At 36.8% G+C, this 18891-nt stretch overlaps 1 protein-coding gene across 1 annotated transcript in view; it reads left to right on the top strand.

Annotated features, from left to right (window-relative positions):
* The window catches only part of DDX60 (DExD/H-box helicase 60), a 107034-nt gene that overhangs the window by 50415 nt on the left and 37728 nt on the right, over positions 1–18891 (top strand). The window contains exons 19-27 of the mRNA XM_017887891.1: positions 575–690; positions 1566–1708; positions 1855–1964; positions 6717–6821; positions 7359–7487; positions 8494–8618; positions 13421–13579; positions 16744–16891; positions 18358–18510. Coding sequence (XP_017743380.1) covers positions 575–690; positions 1566–1708; positions 1855–1964; positions 6717–6821; positions 7359–7487; positions 8494–8618; positions 13421–13579; positions 16744–16891; positions 18358–18510 — 1188 coding nt within the window. The remainder of the gene's footprint in view (positions 1–574; positions 691–1565; positions 1709–1854; positions 1965–6716; positions 6822–7358; positions 7488–8493; positions 8619–13420; positions 13580–16743; positions 16892–18357; positions 18511–18891) is intronic.

Below are 18891 nucleotides of genomic sequence, written 5' to 3'. Positions count from 1 at the left end.
AGCTCACTGCAAGTTCCGCCTCCAGGGTTCGCGCCATTCTCCTGCCTCAGCCTCCCGAGTAGCTGGGACTACAGGCACCCCCCACCATGCCCGGCTAATTTTTTTGTATTTTTAGTAGAGATGGGGTTTCAACATGTTAGCCAGCATGGTCTCAATCTCCTGACCTCGTGATCCGCCCGCCTCGGCCTCTCAAAGTGCTGGGATTGCAGGCATGAGCCACTGCACCCGGCCAGCATTTTTATTTTGGCTGTGATATGAAGAATTTAAGGGCAGATAGGGAGGCTAGTATAGTAATCAAGTGGATATTGTGGTAGCGCTGCTGAGATGTGAGAGTAGCTAGGTTGGCGGTAGACATGAAGAGAAATGCATTGAGTTGAAAGAAATTTTTGAAAGTAAAGTAAAGCAGAATTGTTGGTGAATTGGTTGTGGGGATTTTTAATATTTCTTTAAACTTGGCATGGTCACTTAAAGGTGATGGGAAGGCAGGCATGACAATTTCAAGACTCCATGTCTTACTTTCATTTGCTATTTTTAAATCAACTTTTCAGTTGAGATTTTTTTTTTTCTTTAATAGGTTCATTGTCTTGGTGGAGAAATTGGAGCAGAAATCTGGGAACATCTCCTTGTCATGATCCGATGTCCCTTTTTGGCTCTTTCAGCTACTATAAGTAATCCTGAACATCTCACTGAGTAGGCATTAAGTTCAATTTGGACAGAGTGTTTGTCTATTTTGAATGTTTGAATTTCATAATTTCTCAATGGGTTCTGAGGAGTTTCATAATTTTCTAGTGAATTTAATAGTTTATTTCTGGATCTTCAAGAAACTGCATCTCTCTCACCTCCTGGCCATTGCTGAGGAAAGCCACCCTCTATACAGAAAAATCAAGGACTTCCCCACCCAGATCTGCAATTGAGTAGGAAATTTCCCCCATCCTGAAAATTGTTCATCAGAAAAGATATATTTTTGTTTCTTTTTTTGTCCTTCACCAGTAAATAAAAAATAAAATGATATAATAACACACTCAACCATGGGTCCTGTGGTCCATTTTCCCACTTCTTTGAGATATTTAGAAAGATAGCAAATTCTTATTAGTTGAAAGCCCAATTTTATCTTGTCATTGGGCTTGATTTTTGCCTACGACTAGTAATTTTTTTTTTTACTTTACAATATTTACTTATTTACTGATAACAACCCTGTAATACCTCCTATGTGCCCAGTACTGTTCTAAGTGCTTTACATGTAGTAATTTATTTTAAGTGCCCAGCAACCCTTATGATTTATGCTTACTTCCATTACTACTATTAAATAGTCACAATTCTAATATTACTACCATATTTCCATTTTAAAATATGGAAAAGTAGGTACAGAAAGATGAAATTATTCAACCAGGAGACACAGCTATTAGTAAGAAGGTTGGGATTTAATTTCAAGTAGTCTGGCTTCTGAGTCTATTCCCCCAACTATAATTTATAAGGAACATGAAACTGTCTTTACTTAAACTACTTAATTTCACAGAAAGTAGTTCCATGTTCTGCCTAAATAATATGTACATTTATTTTTTAAGGTGGCTACAATTGGTGAAATGGTACTGGAAACAAGAAGACAAAATAATTGAAAATAATACTGCTTCTAAAAGACATGTGGGTCATCATGCCGGCTTTCCCAAAGACTACCTGCAAGTAAAACAGTCATATAAAGTTAGACTTGGTATGTTTGATATATTTCTATAAAGTGTGCCTTTTACTTTATTTTTTAAAAATCTACCTTTATCTTGATCTTGATGCCTTTTACTTTAAATTTATTTCAGTGATTACATTTCCATTGATGTGGAAATTCTTGTTCTTCATTTTTAGTGCTCTATGGAGAGAGGTACAATGATCTAGAGAAGCATGTGTGTTCAATAAAACATGATGACATTCATTTTGATCATTTTCACCCATGTGCTGCACTAACCACAGATCATGTAAGTAGTATTTTAGCCATATTTGTTCTGAGTAATATAAAATATTTGTATATATTATAAATAAATGCTGCCTAATTGATATTTATCAGAATTATAGAATTACAGAATTACAGAAACTGATACTTTAACCTTAATTTAAAAAATAACAAGAGTATTCTTTCTAATTCTCATTGGTTCTTCAACAATGCCTGAATACACAAAGATTAAAAACCACTACAAATTTGACCTGAATTTGTAGCTAATTTTATTTATTCTCAGATGTTTTCTTTGCCAATTTTTCTTCTTCTCAGCACCCATGTCTGTCTACCCCTCTGACACTAATTCTTCTCACAGTGCAGCCATGCAATTATATGTGGACAATCCCTAGTACATAGAAAAATCAGATAAAACACATTCTTGCTAACATAGCAATCATGACATGCTTTTTTGGTGGTGAGCCAGTAAGGTGGAGGTCTTAGGAGGATTTCAGCTGGGACACCAGGGTGTGAGTGGGGAAAGATTTCTTAATTTTTCTTGCACAGTTCTCTTCCTGTCTCATCCTACTCCCATAAATGGCCCATTTAAACTTCCTTTGGCTTTCAAAGTGATGATTAGTCAATAGTTTTGTCTTCCTTCTAAAACCTTAAATATATTCCAAATTCTGTCATATTAAACATAACAGGACATCCATCATAAGACTGTTGTGATGATTAAAGAAGGTAAAATATGTAAAATTTTTAGAGCACAAAAGTCAACATAATTTGACATGAATATAATCAAACATAACTCTCAACTTTCTTTAAAGATAATTTTGATGTTTCCAAGTCTCTTTTGGCTTTCTTTTGGAAAAAGCTAAATGCATACCTCCTTAGCTTGACAGCCGAGGTCGTCTATGACCTGGCCCCAACGTCCTTTCCATTCATCCACTAGGGATATCTTACCTGGCAGCCCTCATGCTATGTATTGCTCTTGGAATATTTCAACCCAGATGCCAACTACCAGTTGTTCAGATCCTGTTCATCTTCCATAATTCTTCTAATGTGAAACCTTTTCCAAATTCTTCTCTAACTTTCTTAGCTAGATGTAATCTTTCTTCTCTCCATAATACCTTGTCTGTGTTTCTAATATGACACCAGTCATGATGAGGTTACTGCTTAAGTCGTTTACATGCATATAGTCTTACTTACTAGAATAACTCTTTGAAGATAAATTTTATGTCCTTCGTTTCCTAACAAACTGCTATGTATATAAAAGGTACTACGTGTATGTTCAATAAGAACAGCCAACCTAAATTGAACACTTACTCCGTGTTCTAAAAATTCTACATTTTTAAACTCTCTTAACCATGACAACAATCTTATGATAGATGTCTTAATACTAGTCCCACTTTACAATGAGGAAAGTGAGGCATAGAGAACTTAACTAACTCAGTGTTCTTTCATTAAGTAAATGGTGGGGTCATGATGCAATCTCCAACAAGTTGGCTTCTAAAAGCAAGCTGGCTGATGGTAATTTTCTAATAGAATTTTGTTTTGGAAACTTATCTCTTCTGTGACAATGGCCCAATCCAAATTCTAAATAAACCTAAAATATGGACAATATTCTTGTGACTTAACTCATACCCCAAACCTAGAATATGGATGATAACCCACATGTAAAAATAAAAGGCACCTTATTCTATGTTTTTTTTCCCCTTCCTTTCCCTTCCCTTCCCTTCCCTCCTTCCCTCCCTCTCTCCCTCCCTCCCTCCTTCCCTCCTTGCCTCCCTTCTTTCCTTTATGATATCCAGGAGTCATCTGACATTTTCATCATTACCTCGCATTTTAAAAACAGTATAGTATTTAAAAATTATTCTGTGTAGGATGGTTCAAGGCAGGTTATCTTTAAGCAGCAATGCATGTAGTGATTTGGAGTACTTGCTGAAATTGTCATTTTGGTCCAAGTGCCTTTCCTCTATTTTCAGTAGCTATTAATGGAGTAACTGGAAAGCAATAGAACTGCTACAGTGTGCTGTGACCCCAGATGACTTCTGCAAAGGTCAAGCTGTTGTATGAGTCTTCTTAGGATGTCTAGACTTTTGTGGCAGGAATGCAGGATAAACATAAAGACTTAGGTATTAGTAAGTCTATTTTGACAGCTGTGTGTATAGCATGTGTTTATATAGGACATATCCTAAAGTAGCAGTGATAAAAACCAAGGAGGCCTTTCAACTGAGTAAATAATTTCTGGTCTTGTGTAGTCCATTTCAGATTAATATGAAAAAAATGGAGTGGCAAGAAAAAACATAATAAACTGTGGCAACATAAAAGGGCCATCCACCTGGGTCCTTTCCTCTATAGTTGTAGTATAAAAATGATTTCAGGAGTGGGGCAGGATGAGTGAGCTGGTCTGAATCCAACCATGGTGAGGGATCGCCTTCAATCCATACATGGCTTGTTTCTGGCTAAGGACAGTGTATTTGGCCTTTGGCCCAATTTTCATGCCACACAGGAACAGCTGCTGACTCCTGGAGAGCTATCAGCCCCAGGAAGTCCTGGAAAGAACTGCTATCTGTCTCTTTCTGCTCAGCATAGATCAATGCCTACCCTCACCTATGACATTAGGGACAATGTGGTTTACAAAAATAGCACCATGGTATAATACTATTGTGTTTATAAATAAAGAATGGTACAAATCTATGACCTTTTATTTCTCTTCATTTTCTGCCTAGACTCACTCAACTTTTGCAGGATCATTAGTCACTATGTAGTGGAGAACAACTGAATTGAATTCCCAGTATTTAGGCATAGGACTGTTAAACTGATTTAAAAAATTAAGAACTATAAGGGATAATTAATCAATCATATTGATGGCTGTGTCATTAATCATATGCCAGGCATTTTACTAGGCCTGTTACATATGTTATCTAATATAATTCTCATAAAAAAATCTATGTCACAGGCAGAATTATCCTTCATTTTAGAAATGAGGAAACTCAGACGTCTCTAAAAGGCTAAGAGACTTAAGAACTCATAAGCATTCTAGCAACCAAAAACAGAAGATTTATATTTTAACATTATAATAAATCTTAGATTTATTGTATGTTTTTATTTTAGTTAGGTAGAGTAAGTAACCACTTTCAAGTAATACCTAACAAGAGAGCAAGATGCCAACATTACAAAATAATAGGTGTTTTGTTCTATTTGGTATATTGACATAATATAGTCCTTAGCATTTAGCTATTTTCAGTGCTCCAACTGAGATGTTAAATGATGATTCCAGGAATTGTTTTATGTTCTATAGTTTTAAAGGTTTGAAGAACATATGTTGATTTTGTTTGCTCTCACTGCAGTCTTTAGGGTGGAAGTAAAAATATTGTATTTTCATTCCTGTATTACGGATGAGGAACCAGCATTTATAGGTGCAATTAGAACCAGATCTTCTGAATCAAACTCTCCTGTACTTTCCATTCTACCAAACTTCATCTCCAGTTTATTTCAACTGTGTTGTGTTTGGAGTGGCTTTTTTAGCCTTGAAATTTGAAACCTGAATTTTAAAACCTATTAATAGCTATTTACGAAAACAAGTGCCCTATTGTCAAATTATTTTGGATAAATTTGCATGCTATATTTACTTCTTTGAGATTTAACATTTCCAGTGAGAAACCCCAAAGAATCCTATTTGATACAATACATATCATTTCTCCCTCCTTTTTCTTTTTTGAAGAATACTGTCTTAGCCCATTCAGTAGGCTTCTATGACAAAAATATCACAAATTGAGAGGCTTTAGAAACAAAGATTTATTTTTCAGAATTCTGGAGGCTGGGAAGTCCAAGGTCTAGGCACTGGGAGATTTGGTGTCTTGTGAGGGCCTGCTTTCTGGTTCATAGATAGCTGTCTTCTTGCTGTGCCCTCACATGGCAGAAGGGACAGGGGAGACTCTGTGGTCTCTTTTGTAACAGCATTAATCCCATTCATGAGGGTTCTTCCTTCATGACCTAATCATTTCCCAAAGGATTTGCCTCCAGATACCATCACATTGGGGATTTGGTTTCAATGTGTAAGTTTTGGGGGAAGACAAACATTCAGTCTATACTACATTCCTATTAACATCTCAGAGAGTATGTTTTTACATGCAAATGATTTGTAGCACTAGTGATTGAAACCAGTAGAAAGTACTACAGTGAAACTTTTTGAGAACAGGAATTTTTTATTTCCACTTAAAAACATTTGTGGAAAAAATGAATGGCGTACGTTATTAAGAAGACTTAGAGCAGACCTGTCAGTGACCTTTGGGAGAAGTTTCTTGGAGTCTCGAAGGTGGTTTGAGAGCCTTTGTCTTGAAGTTGACCTAGTTCTTATCTTGAAACGTAAGCAAATAAGATTTTCCCGTTTTAGCATGGCTTGGTACACTTAAAGAATCACATTCTTAATTACATCAATTTTGGTGTTAGCTGTAAGGTAGAGGTTATATATTGTCTAAACTGAGTCCACGAACCTTTCAGCTTCCCATTGCTCTGATTTCAATTATGAAGTCATTTCATAGAAAATTAGCACAATGAAAAGATCTTGGAAGTAATATTAAACATTTTTGGTGGGCTTTTGGCTTTTTTCCCTCTTTAGTGATTCAGTGACCTGTGTAGATAGTATTTTGTTAGCATTTAGGACCTATCAGCATTTGAACATTTTAGTTTTTTGCCTTTCAGTGTCTTTGGGTTATGATAGTGACTGAGAGGCAAAGGATAAGACATAAAATAAAATAAAGAGTAAGAATTTTAATTTTATTTTAAATAGATTGAAAGGTATGGATTCCCTCCTGATCTTACCCTTTCACCTCGAGAAAGTATCCAGCTATATGACGCCATGTTTCAAATTTGGAAAAGTTGGCCCCGGGCCCAGGTAAATAATAATGATTTAATTAATCCTATTATAGAGGATGATAACATTGACAAACTCTCACCCTTTCTAATCACTTGCATCTAATCTTTTAAAATTATTAGTTGACTCTTCCTAAAATAAAAGTGCTTCTTCTCATATTTCTAACATTATCTGTTTGTTTTTTAATGGGTTTTAATTTGTATTTTATTTTAATTCCTGAGAATATTTCTTTTTTTTAATCTTTTCAAATTCTCAAACACTATTATATTTCAGTCTTTTTACATCTTAGATTCATATTTCTTTTTATTACACTTGCTTCCCTTCTAAGTCCCAATTGCCATTTATTTTTATCTTCAACTTTGTTTTGCTTTGTATCCTCTCTTCTGAAGAGCTCATCCATCCTAGTAATGTTATGCATTAGAAGCCATGTGGAGATAAAAAGTTTAACCATGTCTACGCTCAAGAAACTTGTAAGGCTGTTAAAGAGGTATATAATTGATAAATACTTTTCGATTCTCTTGAATGATTGTACCCAATTTTGTAATATTTGTTTTCAAGGAACTGTGCCCAGAAAACTTCATTCATTTTAACAATAAATTAGTCATTAAAAAGATGGATGCTAGAAAATATGAAGAGAGTCTAAAGTCAGAATTAACAAGTTGGATTAAAAATGGCAACATAGAGGAGGTAATTTTCATATACTTCTTGGCCAAACTATATTTACATTGTTTTCTTGAGTTATATCATTCAGTTAATACCATTTTCTGATTTTTTTAATCCTCAATTTTATTTTAAAATTTTAAGTTGAACATGAAGTCTAGTGATTCTGAGATAGAATAAAAGAGCAAGTAAACTGGTCTTTGTCTTATCCTCAGTGTCTTCTGAACCGTGTGCCAGAGGATACTGGTTTCTTCTAAATGGCATAGCAGATAAGAACAGAAGGTTCTCTATCCAAAGAGATGATATTATTAATACTTTAACAGTAGAGAGACTGAACTCACAGTAATAGTTTCTGAGAAGAATGTTTTACTCCTCTTTCTTTTTTGACTTGGAGTTTACTGTTCTTTTCTTATTATTATTTCAAGTTGTAGGAACTATTTGGGTATTGAAACTTTTCCTGGAATTATATAAGTTACAGATATTTATTTTAATAAGTTGATGGTATTCATATTTTGAAATTTGATTTATTGGCACAGATTGAGGAATACATATATTAGACTTTTCTCATTGGATTTTTTTTTCTGTAATACGTTAATCTACTCCCATTCAAAAACATAATATAATTGAGTTACATTTTCTTCTAGCTATTTTGTCATTTACAAACCTTGAAAATATATTTGGATGTGATTTTTTGACATAATGTAGAAACTGATTCACACTTGCCCTCCTGTCATAGTGAAACCAGCATTATTTGCTGAAAAATCCTTCTATTCCTGATTTGTATCGCCTTAAAAATTGCAGGTTAAATTGCATATGTGTGTGTGTGTATATATCACTGCCAATTTTTTGTTCTCTGGTGTATTGATTTGTATGTTTCTTTGATGGTTCTTTGCCTAATTTTATAATGTACTTTCATAGGACTATTTTAAAAAACCCAGAAACATACATTAGACAACTAAGAAAATACTTTAGCAAAAAGCAGTACTTTCTTTCTCATGCAGAACTTAAAATTGTTTTGTATTCACTGCTATAGGCCAGAATGGTACTTCAGAATCTTAGTCCTGAAGCAGATTTGAGTCCAGAAAACATGATCACGATGTTTCCGCTTCTAGTTGAAAAACTAAGGAAAATGGAGAAGTTACCTGCACTATTTTTTTTGTAAGTTATTTAATTTAATTTGGTTTTGCTTGTAATTGTATTAGTCTCATTCCTTTAAGGCAGGGGTCCCCAACTTCCGGGCCACATACCATCACCGGCCCAGCCCATGGTCTGTTAGAAGCTGGGCCACAGAGCAGGAGGTGAGTGGTGGGCCAGCGAGCATTGCTGCCTGAACTCCACTTCCGGTCAGATCAACCGTATTGTGAACGCACATCTGAGGGATCTAGGTTGCACGGTCCTTATGAGAATCTAACGAATGTCTGGTGATCTGAGGTGGAGCAATTTCATCCCGAAACCATCCCCCCACCCAGTCCTTGTGTACCACTTTCCCACTGCCACCCATTGCCAGGTGGTTTTCCAAGGAACCAGTCCCTGGTGCCAAAAAGGTTGGGGACTGCTGCTTTAAGGTGAGGGGAGTTATACAAACTTTCCTATCATAGTGCAGTGTTCATTACTGTTTCTGGGGCCCATTGGTTATTTGAATGCATATGTTTTGTTTAAAAATACAACTTTCTAGTTCAATTCTTATATTTGTGTTTGTGCTATTATGAATTACCATCTTTATGTAGTTTGCTACTCTATTTTTGTTTTCTTTCTACTGTAAACTATTATTTTTTATTTAGCCTTGTTAATTTTTAATGCATACCTAGGGTCTTTGCAAAACAAATTGAATGTATATGCACACAAGTATCCCACATAAAACTAAAGTTTCTTCACAATATACTACTTATTGACAGTGTATTTTATTATATTTAATTTATAGTAATGAGAACTGTGATCCAGATATGCTGATATCTTTCTAAATTTTATATATTATAGTATAAACTAGCTTAAAATTGAACAAAATAGTGCAATTTCATTGGATATCAAAGTATAATTTATTAAATGGATAACATACTAGATCCTGGATTAACTTTGATAAAATAGTTTGGGACTAGAACACAATACTCTATTTACTTTGGATAATTTCAAACTACACTTAAGCCATGGAAGCTGAAGTAAATAAATCCAGAGTCTTGGTCAGGTGGAAAAGTTTAATGAAACTTACTGACATGTAAACAGACATATAAGAATGAATCATTGATGATATATTTCTGAAATTACAATGATGGGTGAATGTAAGATTGTGTTTGGAAATTTGGGGGATTGCAATAATATTACTCCTTTTATCTTTGTTGTTGGGATAAGGAAAATACATTTCTGCACTGCCAAAGATTTGCAAAGCTCATCTGTCTCACTTTCAAGTGTGGCTGTAGGTTGTAATTAGAAACAAAAGTAATTCTGTACCTCTGGGATATTTCTGAAAGCCTCACTACAAAACAGAAACTTAAAAATAGCTGTTTATTATTCATACCTTCATACAAATATAGGGGAGGCAAAATTTTACTTCTACCACCTTAGGCTTTTTTACCTGGGCTTGAGAATTAAACTAATATAAGACAAACCAATAGAAAAGCATGCACATGTATGTAGTATGTTTTATATGGCGCAGAAGACTTCATAAGGAGATGAAGACCCAAAGAGGCAGTTAGAGTTGGACACTTACATAGTGAATTGGACAAAGAGTGGTAAATTGTGAAAAATGTGACAAAGTAAAGGGGCGTGGGCTAGGGTAACTTGGGTACAGATGTGATTAAGAAGGTAAGAGTTAGTTTAACAAGGTTTGTTAGTATAGATTTCCCTTGGCTTCAAGTTCCCTTCTTTGAAGATAGGAGTGTTACTCTCCTTCTGGTATAAAAACGTTTTTTATGGGCATTTAATCTGCTACTTTTAAGAAAAAGAAAGAAGATCAGAGTGATCTTCTTGACCCTGCTGTTTTTTCTAGTGCTTTCAACTCAAAATAGTTAATATGCCAGAGTGGTGTATTTTGGGAGTAGCATGTTCCAAAATCCTTCACATACTTAAAATATTTTAAAACTAAAATATTTCACAAAACATCAAAAGTTTAATTCTACTTGAAGAATTGAAGTTTGGCGTGTTTACATGACTCTTGAATTCTCTACAGAATAAACTGTGAACATCCTTGGTCTTACACAATTTGATTTGGTGCTAAGTAGCCCCAGATCATCAAGAGATCTGAGGATTTTGTCTGGGCTTAAGTTTTACCTCTAGGAGCTTTTCAAATAGTAATGTACCCTTAAGCCTTCTGCAGTCTGATCTCTTAAAAAAAAATACATGGAGCATATTCAGTGTTTCATGGCAATGGCAGTGTGTGCTTAAGGGCACACACTTCACGGCCAGGCCCAAACTTGGATCCCACCTCTGCCCCCATGAACTGTGTTATTTCTGGACAGCTACTTAATGACTTTAAGCCTTAATTTCCTTATTTGCAAAATGAGATGATCAAAATAATAATGCATAGGATTGGGGTGAAATTAAATAAACCTAAGTTATGAAAGCACTTAGCACAGTGCTGCAAAAATGTTATTGAATACGGTCTAATCTCTAGGCCGCATTCATTCTTATAAAAGCTGCAGATACCAGGATGATCCCTTTTTGTCAGATCCAAACAGACTCGAGCTGAGAGAGCATGAAGGCGGGTGTTCATGCTTGTATGGCTGAGATAAGCTGTCTCAAGGACTTTCTAAAATAATCCCACAGGCAGTTCTTTCTTTAGGGCTACAGCAATTCAGATAAGATGCCCTTGAAAGAACACCACCCAGTAATGGCATCGCCACCGATAAATTGATGCCAGCTCTGGTTTTGCGTCTCCAAAACCCATGAACTGTGTTTCTAAGCAGCTTATGTAAACTTTGCCTTTTGCCAATACAAGCTTCCTTTTATCTTTGTCCCCTCAGACACATGTATGGCTTGCCATGACTGTGTATCTTGGGTTATAGTTCTCATTTCTAATTCTAAATATAGTCAACATATTTGGAGATATTTTTTCTTTGGTTTTGTTTTGATTGACATCCTATGTAGATCCGAGAGATGTAAGAGGCAACATTATTTCCAAGTGATCTTTGAACTTTATTTCCAAGAGTTTTTTTTTGTTTTTTAAATGAAGTACTATGATGAAAGTGACACTATTTTAAAAAGTAATATATTCCTAGGCCCCAGTAATTCCTAGGCCCATTAATGTAAAAAGAGAAGCAACATATGTCAGTTAAAAACAGGGTTTGAGAACAGAGGCCTGCAGGCCAGACTCTGCCACGTATAAGCTGTGGGTTCTTGGGCAGGCCACTTAATCTTTTTGTGTCTCAATTTTTTCATCTGGAAATAAGGATATTAATAGAAATATTAATAGTGCCTTCTTCATATGATTGTTGTGAGTACTAAATGAGTTAATACACTGAAGTCACTGAGAATAATGCCCGACAACTGTATATAATGTTTTTTTTTTTTTAAGGGAGATGGAGTTTCACTCTGTAGCCCAGGGCTGGAGTTCAGTGGTGCAATCTCAGCTCACTGCAACCTCCACCTCCCAGGTTCAACCAATTCTCCTGCCTTAGCCTGCTGAGTTGGGATTACAGGCATGTGCCACCACACCTGACTAATTTTTGTATTCTGTGTCACCCTGTTGTCCAGGCTGGTCTCGAACCCTTGACTTCAGGTGATCCTCCTGCCTCGACCTCCCAAAGTGCTGAGATTACAGATGTGAGCCACCATGCCCGGTCAACTGTGTATAACTTAAATGTTTACTGTTATTATTATTTTATTATCTACTATATGAAATTTCTTGCCATGTGGTGTAGACTGTCACTTTTAAAATTCTTACTTCACCAGTGTGCCAGTTTATTTACTGTTTACTAGCTAAACACATTTCCTTTTGATGTTAGCTCTATAAAAACTTTAGAAAGGCCCTTTGCTTCACAGCATAGATTTAAAAAGCTTTATTATACAAACCAGACCTATGACTTGCTATAATAAGCTATGGTTAGTATAGTAACAATAGCTATTGGCTACTTGCAGCCACAGCATTTTGCCACCAAGAAACAATGGGGAAATAGGACCTCCCTGGGCTTTTCAGTGCTCCTGTAAAAAGCCCTAGCTTCCTGACACAGGGAAATGCATGTGAAATAAACATAGGAAATGTTTGCCTTTACTTCCTCTAGAAACATTTTACTCTTCAGGTATCAGGAGAATTTGATCTGTAGCCATTTGTCTATAAATGTCTTTACCAATTTGTGGCTAATTGCTCAGATCTGAGAAGGCCAACTGAGTACAACCTAGACCAGGTTGCTGGGTTAAACCCCAGGGTGCCAGGAAGTATGGATCACTATATTCCTAGGTACTTACATTTAAAGAACTATAAAGCCCAGAGCTTAGAGACATTTCTGCATTGCAAAATCCAGCAACACCTAGGGTTTTTTCTTTTGGAAAGAATCATAGGTTCTCACCTTCTACCAAAATAACAATTTTTTTTTTTATTAATCTTTTTTTTCTCATTTTAGAGAAGGGTGGTGATGGGGATAGCTATCTGTCTTCTGTATATAAATGGAGATAAATGGAGAAAACCATTGTTCTCTGTTCCTTGCTTATGGAATATTTGACTGCTATTAGAGGAAAAATTTCCACGAGTTCTCATTGCATTGTCCCAGGGGTATTTAACGTCTGTGTGGCGGAGTGGGTGAGGGGACTGGGGTTGGGGGAGAGAGAAGGGGAGGGCCGGCAACATTATTTACTATAAGGTGGTTAATAAGGAGTCGGCTGATTCGGAACACCTGATGTGCACATTCTGGATAACATTTATAAAGGTGGGTATTAAAAACCCAACAGGGGATGATAGCAGTAGATGGAAATATGATTTTGAATTGTATTTATTATGTTATTTTCAAGGCGCACATTCTTTTTATTTCCAGATTCAAGTTAGGAGCTGTAGAAAACGCAGCTAAAAGTGTGAGCACTTCCCTAAAGGAAAAGCAGGAGACAAAAAGGCCTCCCAAGGCTGATAAAGAAGCCCATGTCATGGCTAACAAACTTCGAAAAGTTAAAAAATCCATAGAGAAACAAAAGATCATGTAAGTAGTTAACTAAAAAATTGACAAGTAGAGGGTTAAAATACTCCCCAAATCCTAGTAGGAAACATAAATTGAATATGTTCTATAAATAAGTTCTAGTTGTTGCTTGGACTTGTTTCTAAATTGAGTACATTTGGGTGAGAGAATGGGGTAAAGATGAGTGACCATAATTGTACATTCATTCCTTAATTGCATCGAACAGTCTCATTTAGGACTTGAGAGTCCTACCACAGCCTGTCAGCCTAGGTAGATTTTATAACCTGATGTAATCATCTTACACAATAAGCACATCTTTGACACATATATGAACTCTGGCTGTCACTTAGTCCTCAGAAGGTTTAAATATAGACTACACACTTTGTCTTTGGTCATGACAAAGAAGTCTCACTAATATACCATCACAGTTTTATGAGTGATCATAAAAAGAACTTGAGAATGGATGGAAATTCTGATTTGATGCTTGGAAAGACTTAGCTAATGTGACTTCTCTTCCTTGCTGTCAATGTCTAATTCTGTCAACTCTACGGCCATAATGTTTATCCCCTCTCTATGATCCTCTCCATCTTAAGTAATTTCCTGGCTTAGAAGCTCCTCATATCTTGCCTGGATGATCACAGAAGTCTTTTTTTTTTGGACTTCAGAGCCTTGAGGTTCACCACTCTCCAATCTAGTCAACAAATGATCTTGCACGCGTTTGAATTGATAAAATTATCCCATGCTCAGTGTTCTCCCTTCACCCTTGCTTAGTTGATGAAGTCTACACTTCTTGACCATTATGCCGAAATGTTTTGGTATTTGCCTTAACTCTATCAGTCTCACTTCCTACCACTCTCCTCTATCAATACTCAATATTTATGATTCTCCTCACATGACTTACTTTTCTACCTCTTCCTTTCCATGAACGGACCCATCTGCCTTGAGTGCCCTCCTTCCTGATTGCTCCCAAAGCTTGTACTCATAATTTTTGGTATCTCATTTCTGAATCTTTCCCTGATTCCTGCAGTTAGACTTTCTACCCTCTATCCTATGTTCTTCTACACTTTCAATAGCTAGTAGATCAATTATTGTAATATATTGTTGTTTGTATATATTTCTTTTTCCTAAATTTTAAGTTCCTTTACAACAGGAACCATGTATTTTTCTTTTTGTGTCTTCATTGCTTAGCACATTACCTGGCAGGTAATATTATTCCATAAATATATTTGAATGAATGAAAGATTTCTCTCCAAGTTGAAACAACTTTTAGAGCATCTCTGATTTAGGTTTTCCAAATTCCAGAGCAAACTAGAATTTGCTGCTGAACCTTCTGCTTGTATTTCCTCTACCTATTTTTCTGTTTCCTTAGAAGTATGGGAGGTGAAAACCCAGGGATAGCATAGGAGGTGTAAGCCTTCTTAGCAACTGATCCTCAACAACCTTTCCTGAGGGCACCAGGAGCCACATTTCAGGTTGGATTAGTGACCAACAATTCAAGTTATAAAAATAAAGTGTGATTTAATGTGTTATTCATCACTGTACTGGGGGTGAGGGGGCCTTTAGATAGTCCCACTCTGGCCTCTTCCGTCTGCATCCATTCCCATGAAGCAAGGGGCCAGTGGAGCTAAGGAGACGTGCCCACCCAGAGCTCATTCTCACCCTTGAATTCCAGGTTACTATGGAGCTATATTTGTCAAGGTAGGTGGATAGAATTTATTTTATTTAACAGTTTATTACCTTGACTAAAAACTTAAAGTGAGGCAATAATATGTGGATCTTTGCCACATGCTCTGCAAATTTTAGGGCCAGGCCCTTCCATAGTCAGGGCATTCTCCCCTGAGTTAAGGGTAACATTAGTTAACACATAACAATGAAATACAAGTGAGCACATCTTCTCATATTTAGAATTTTCTTCCATGCACAGTTAAGAGAAAAATTTTTAAAAATCAAATAAGTGGTAATTGATTTGAGTGCATGTTACATTGAGGGGTGATGGATGGACAACACAGTATGTTGATATAATAGCCTAAACCAGGGTTTATGGAGGGGTCTCCTAGGTCAGATTCCCTAGTAGTATACACTGAGATGAGGATGTCTGTGGAAGGGATTTATTGAAGGTGTGTGCTCATGAGGGACCTATAAGAAAATGAACGAAGCAAGAAAGGGAAGGTGAAGAAAAGCAAGAATGTGGTTTCTGCTAGAAGATAGCCTGATTCTAACCCTGCTGGGAATGCTGGGGCACCAGAGAATTGCCCCACCTTGAGTCACGGGGGCTGATTTTTATACTTCATATCAGTCAGACTTTGGGTGTGGGCTATTTCCTATCCACAGGAGAGGTTGTCACCACCCAGGCATCTCCAAGAGGCCCCTGTCAGTTTAGGGCAATTCTCCAGAGAATGGTGCAGCTGAGAGCCTTAGCAACCAAACTCAGAGCAGCTGTAGCATCCACTACAAGCAGGGAAGGAGAATGACTAGAATTGGCAATGTGGAACAAGGAGAACGCCTGCTTTACCTCCGAGCCTAGGGTCATGAAGGCCGAGGAATAGAAAATTATCATCACTTTAGCAAGGAGAAACAGAGTTATCTCAGGAGAACTGGGTTTGGCAAGACTACAGCCAGAAGGAAAGGGAACATCCCAGAAAATATCAATATGTGATAGAATTTTCTCATAGTGGATCATAACATCCAGAGGCTAAAGAGGAAGGAAATTAGAGGAAGACTGAGTTACTGAAGATGCACAGCAGGCCGGGCACAGTGGCTCACACCTGTAATCCCAGCACTTTTTGGGAGGCCGAGGCAGGCAGACCACGAGGTCAGGAGTTCAAGATCAGCCTGGCCAACATGGTGAAACCTTGTCTCTACTGAAGATACAAAAATTAGCCAGGTGCAGGGATGGACACCTGTAATCCCAGCTACTCAGGAGGCTGAGGTAGGAGAATTGCTTGAACCTAAGAAGTGGAGGTTGCAGTGAGCCAAGATCATGCCATTTCACTCCAGCCTGGGTGACAGAGAAAGACTCCATCTTGAAAATAAAATAAAATAAAATTTAAAAAAAGATGCACAGCAGTGGAAGTCTGGGTGAGAAGACTGATTTGGGAAGTCTTGGGCATCCTCTGGTGGCCAAATCAATTAATTACTTCATTCATTATTTACAATTTCATTAATTAAAGTTTTATTTTTATGAACAGAGATGAAAAGAGCCAGAAAAAAAACAGAAATGTGGATCAAAGCCTAATACATGAGGCTGAACATGATAATCTGCTCAAGTGTCTAGAGAAGAACCTGGAAATTCCACAGGACTGCACATATGCTGATCAAAAAGCAGTGGACACCGAGGTCAGCACTTAGAGCGTGACCGTTCTCCAGACTATTTCATTTGGCAGCCATAGCTTCTTAATTGTAGACAATGTTTAATAAGATATATGCATAATATAATACATAATTAATACAATCCCTACCAAAGGAGAAATCTCCTTTAGCTACATATCACTCTTGAAGGCTTTGCCGTGCGTATCCAAAAAAGGACATGATAGTCTAAGCCAGGGTTTATGGAGGAGTCTCCTAGGTCAAATTCCCTAGTAGCACACACTGAGATGAGGATACCTGTGGAGGAGACTTAGAATTTGTAGATTATTTCTTGCTTGTTAACAGTTCACCTCTGAAAATGTCTGCCATTTCATAATTTATTTCTATTACATTGTTTCCAGTCTGAATTCTAGACTTCAATTTCACATGCTTCATTTGAAAATTTGGGTGCATGTGGTCCAATACACTTTAAATAATATTCACAGAATTTCTCAAAATCAGGGGCTTTTTACATTATAGCTAAAACACCAAAGAGGCATTGGAATATCTAAAACTGGTATTCAGAAACCTTTTAAAATGCAAATTACTCATGCTTATGGTAAACAAATTTGAAAGTATAAATTAGTAATAATAAAAGCAATGTCATCACTCATAAGTACTCACTGCCCTTCCAGACCAACCTTTTATCTCATTTTCTTATGACTATACACATACAAACTTACATATATTTTGTGTATGTGTGTATACATATATGTATACATGTATACAGACATATGTATGTATATACATATACGTATACACACACACACATTCATTCTATTGTGCACCTTCTTTTGTAAGCTTCATGGTGTCTTATTTTTTATAACCGTGTATTTAGATCATCATTTTAATGAATCCTTGATATTCTGTTGTATGAGTGAATACATAATTGAAGTAACCACTAACCAGCCTTTTGCTTTTGGAAGGTTTTTTTTTGTCCCTCTTCCTTCATAAGCAGTGTTTATCTTTGTCCATCTATCTCTGGACACAACTGTATTTCTTCTTTAAGGCCTGGATATTTTTAAGGCCATTTGTGCTCAGTTTCAATGGGAAGTAGGCATACCCAGACCACGTAGGGTAAGGAACCCATTCTGCCTTCTTGGAGAAGTCTCTCTGTTGGGGAAAACTCCTAAGGCTCCAATAGCCAACTGATATCCCTCAGGCAAGAGCAGTCATGCACTCACCGCTGCCGGGTGTTTTATCTGCTATTTTGTCAAAATTTTCTGCCCCGGAAGTGGAGTAAGACAGTTTAAGATAGTCTGTCCAAAGAAGTGGGAAGATTTTTCTTGTAGTTACTGTTGCTGCCATAAAAGGTTCTTTGTATTCATGTAGAGTCAATTTCAAATAGTTGCCTCATTTAGCCAAATTATTACATAGTATGCATGTTGTTTTCCTTTAGACATTTTTAATTATAATTAAAATTAAATCATAATCCCTAACTGTCTTGCTTCTTTTAGACTTTGCAGAAGGTATTTGGTCGAGTAAAATTTGAAAGAAAAGGTGAAGAATTGAAAGCCTTGGCAGAAAGGGGTATTGGATATCATCACAGTGCTATGAGTTTCAAAGAAAAACAATTAGTTGAAATCCTCTTTAGGAAAGGATTTCTTAGGGTAGGTAAATGTTCTTTATTCTAAAATTGAAATTGTGACTGTTTCAAGCTGAATGTTCAGGAAAAGTAAAGAATACAACCACCATTTTTCTTTTTTTCTCATGTAATTGTCTTTTAAAAAGTAAGTTGGCCGGGCACAATGGGTCAGCACTTTGGGAGGCCAAGGCGGGTGGATCACCTGAGGTCAGAAGTTCGAGACCAGCCTGGCCAACATGGTGAAACCTGCCTCTACTAAAAATACAAAAATTAGCCGGGTGTGGTGGCAGGTGCCTGCAATCCCAGGTACTCAGGAGGTTGAGGAAGGAGAATTGCTTGAACCCGGGAGGCAGAGGTTGCAGTGAGCCGAGATCATGCCATCACAACCCAGCCTGGGGACAAGAGC

This window comes from Rhinopithecus bieti, unplaced genomic scaffold, assembly GCF_001698545.2.
Source record: "Rhinopithecus bieti isolate Rb0 unplaced genomic scaffold, ASM169854v2 scaffold_16999, whole genome shotgun sequence".
Taxonomy (NCBI): domain Eukaryota; kingdom Metazoa; phylum Chordata; class Mammalia; order Primates; family Cercopithecidae; genus Rhinopithecus; species Rhinopithecus bieti.
Note: the sequence above shows the minus strand (reverse complement) of the source record. Positions and strands in the feature narration are given on the sequence as shown.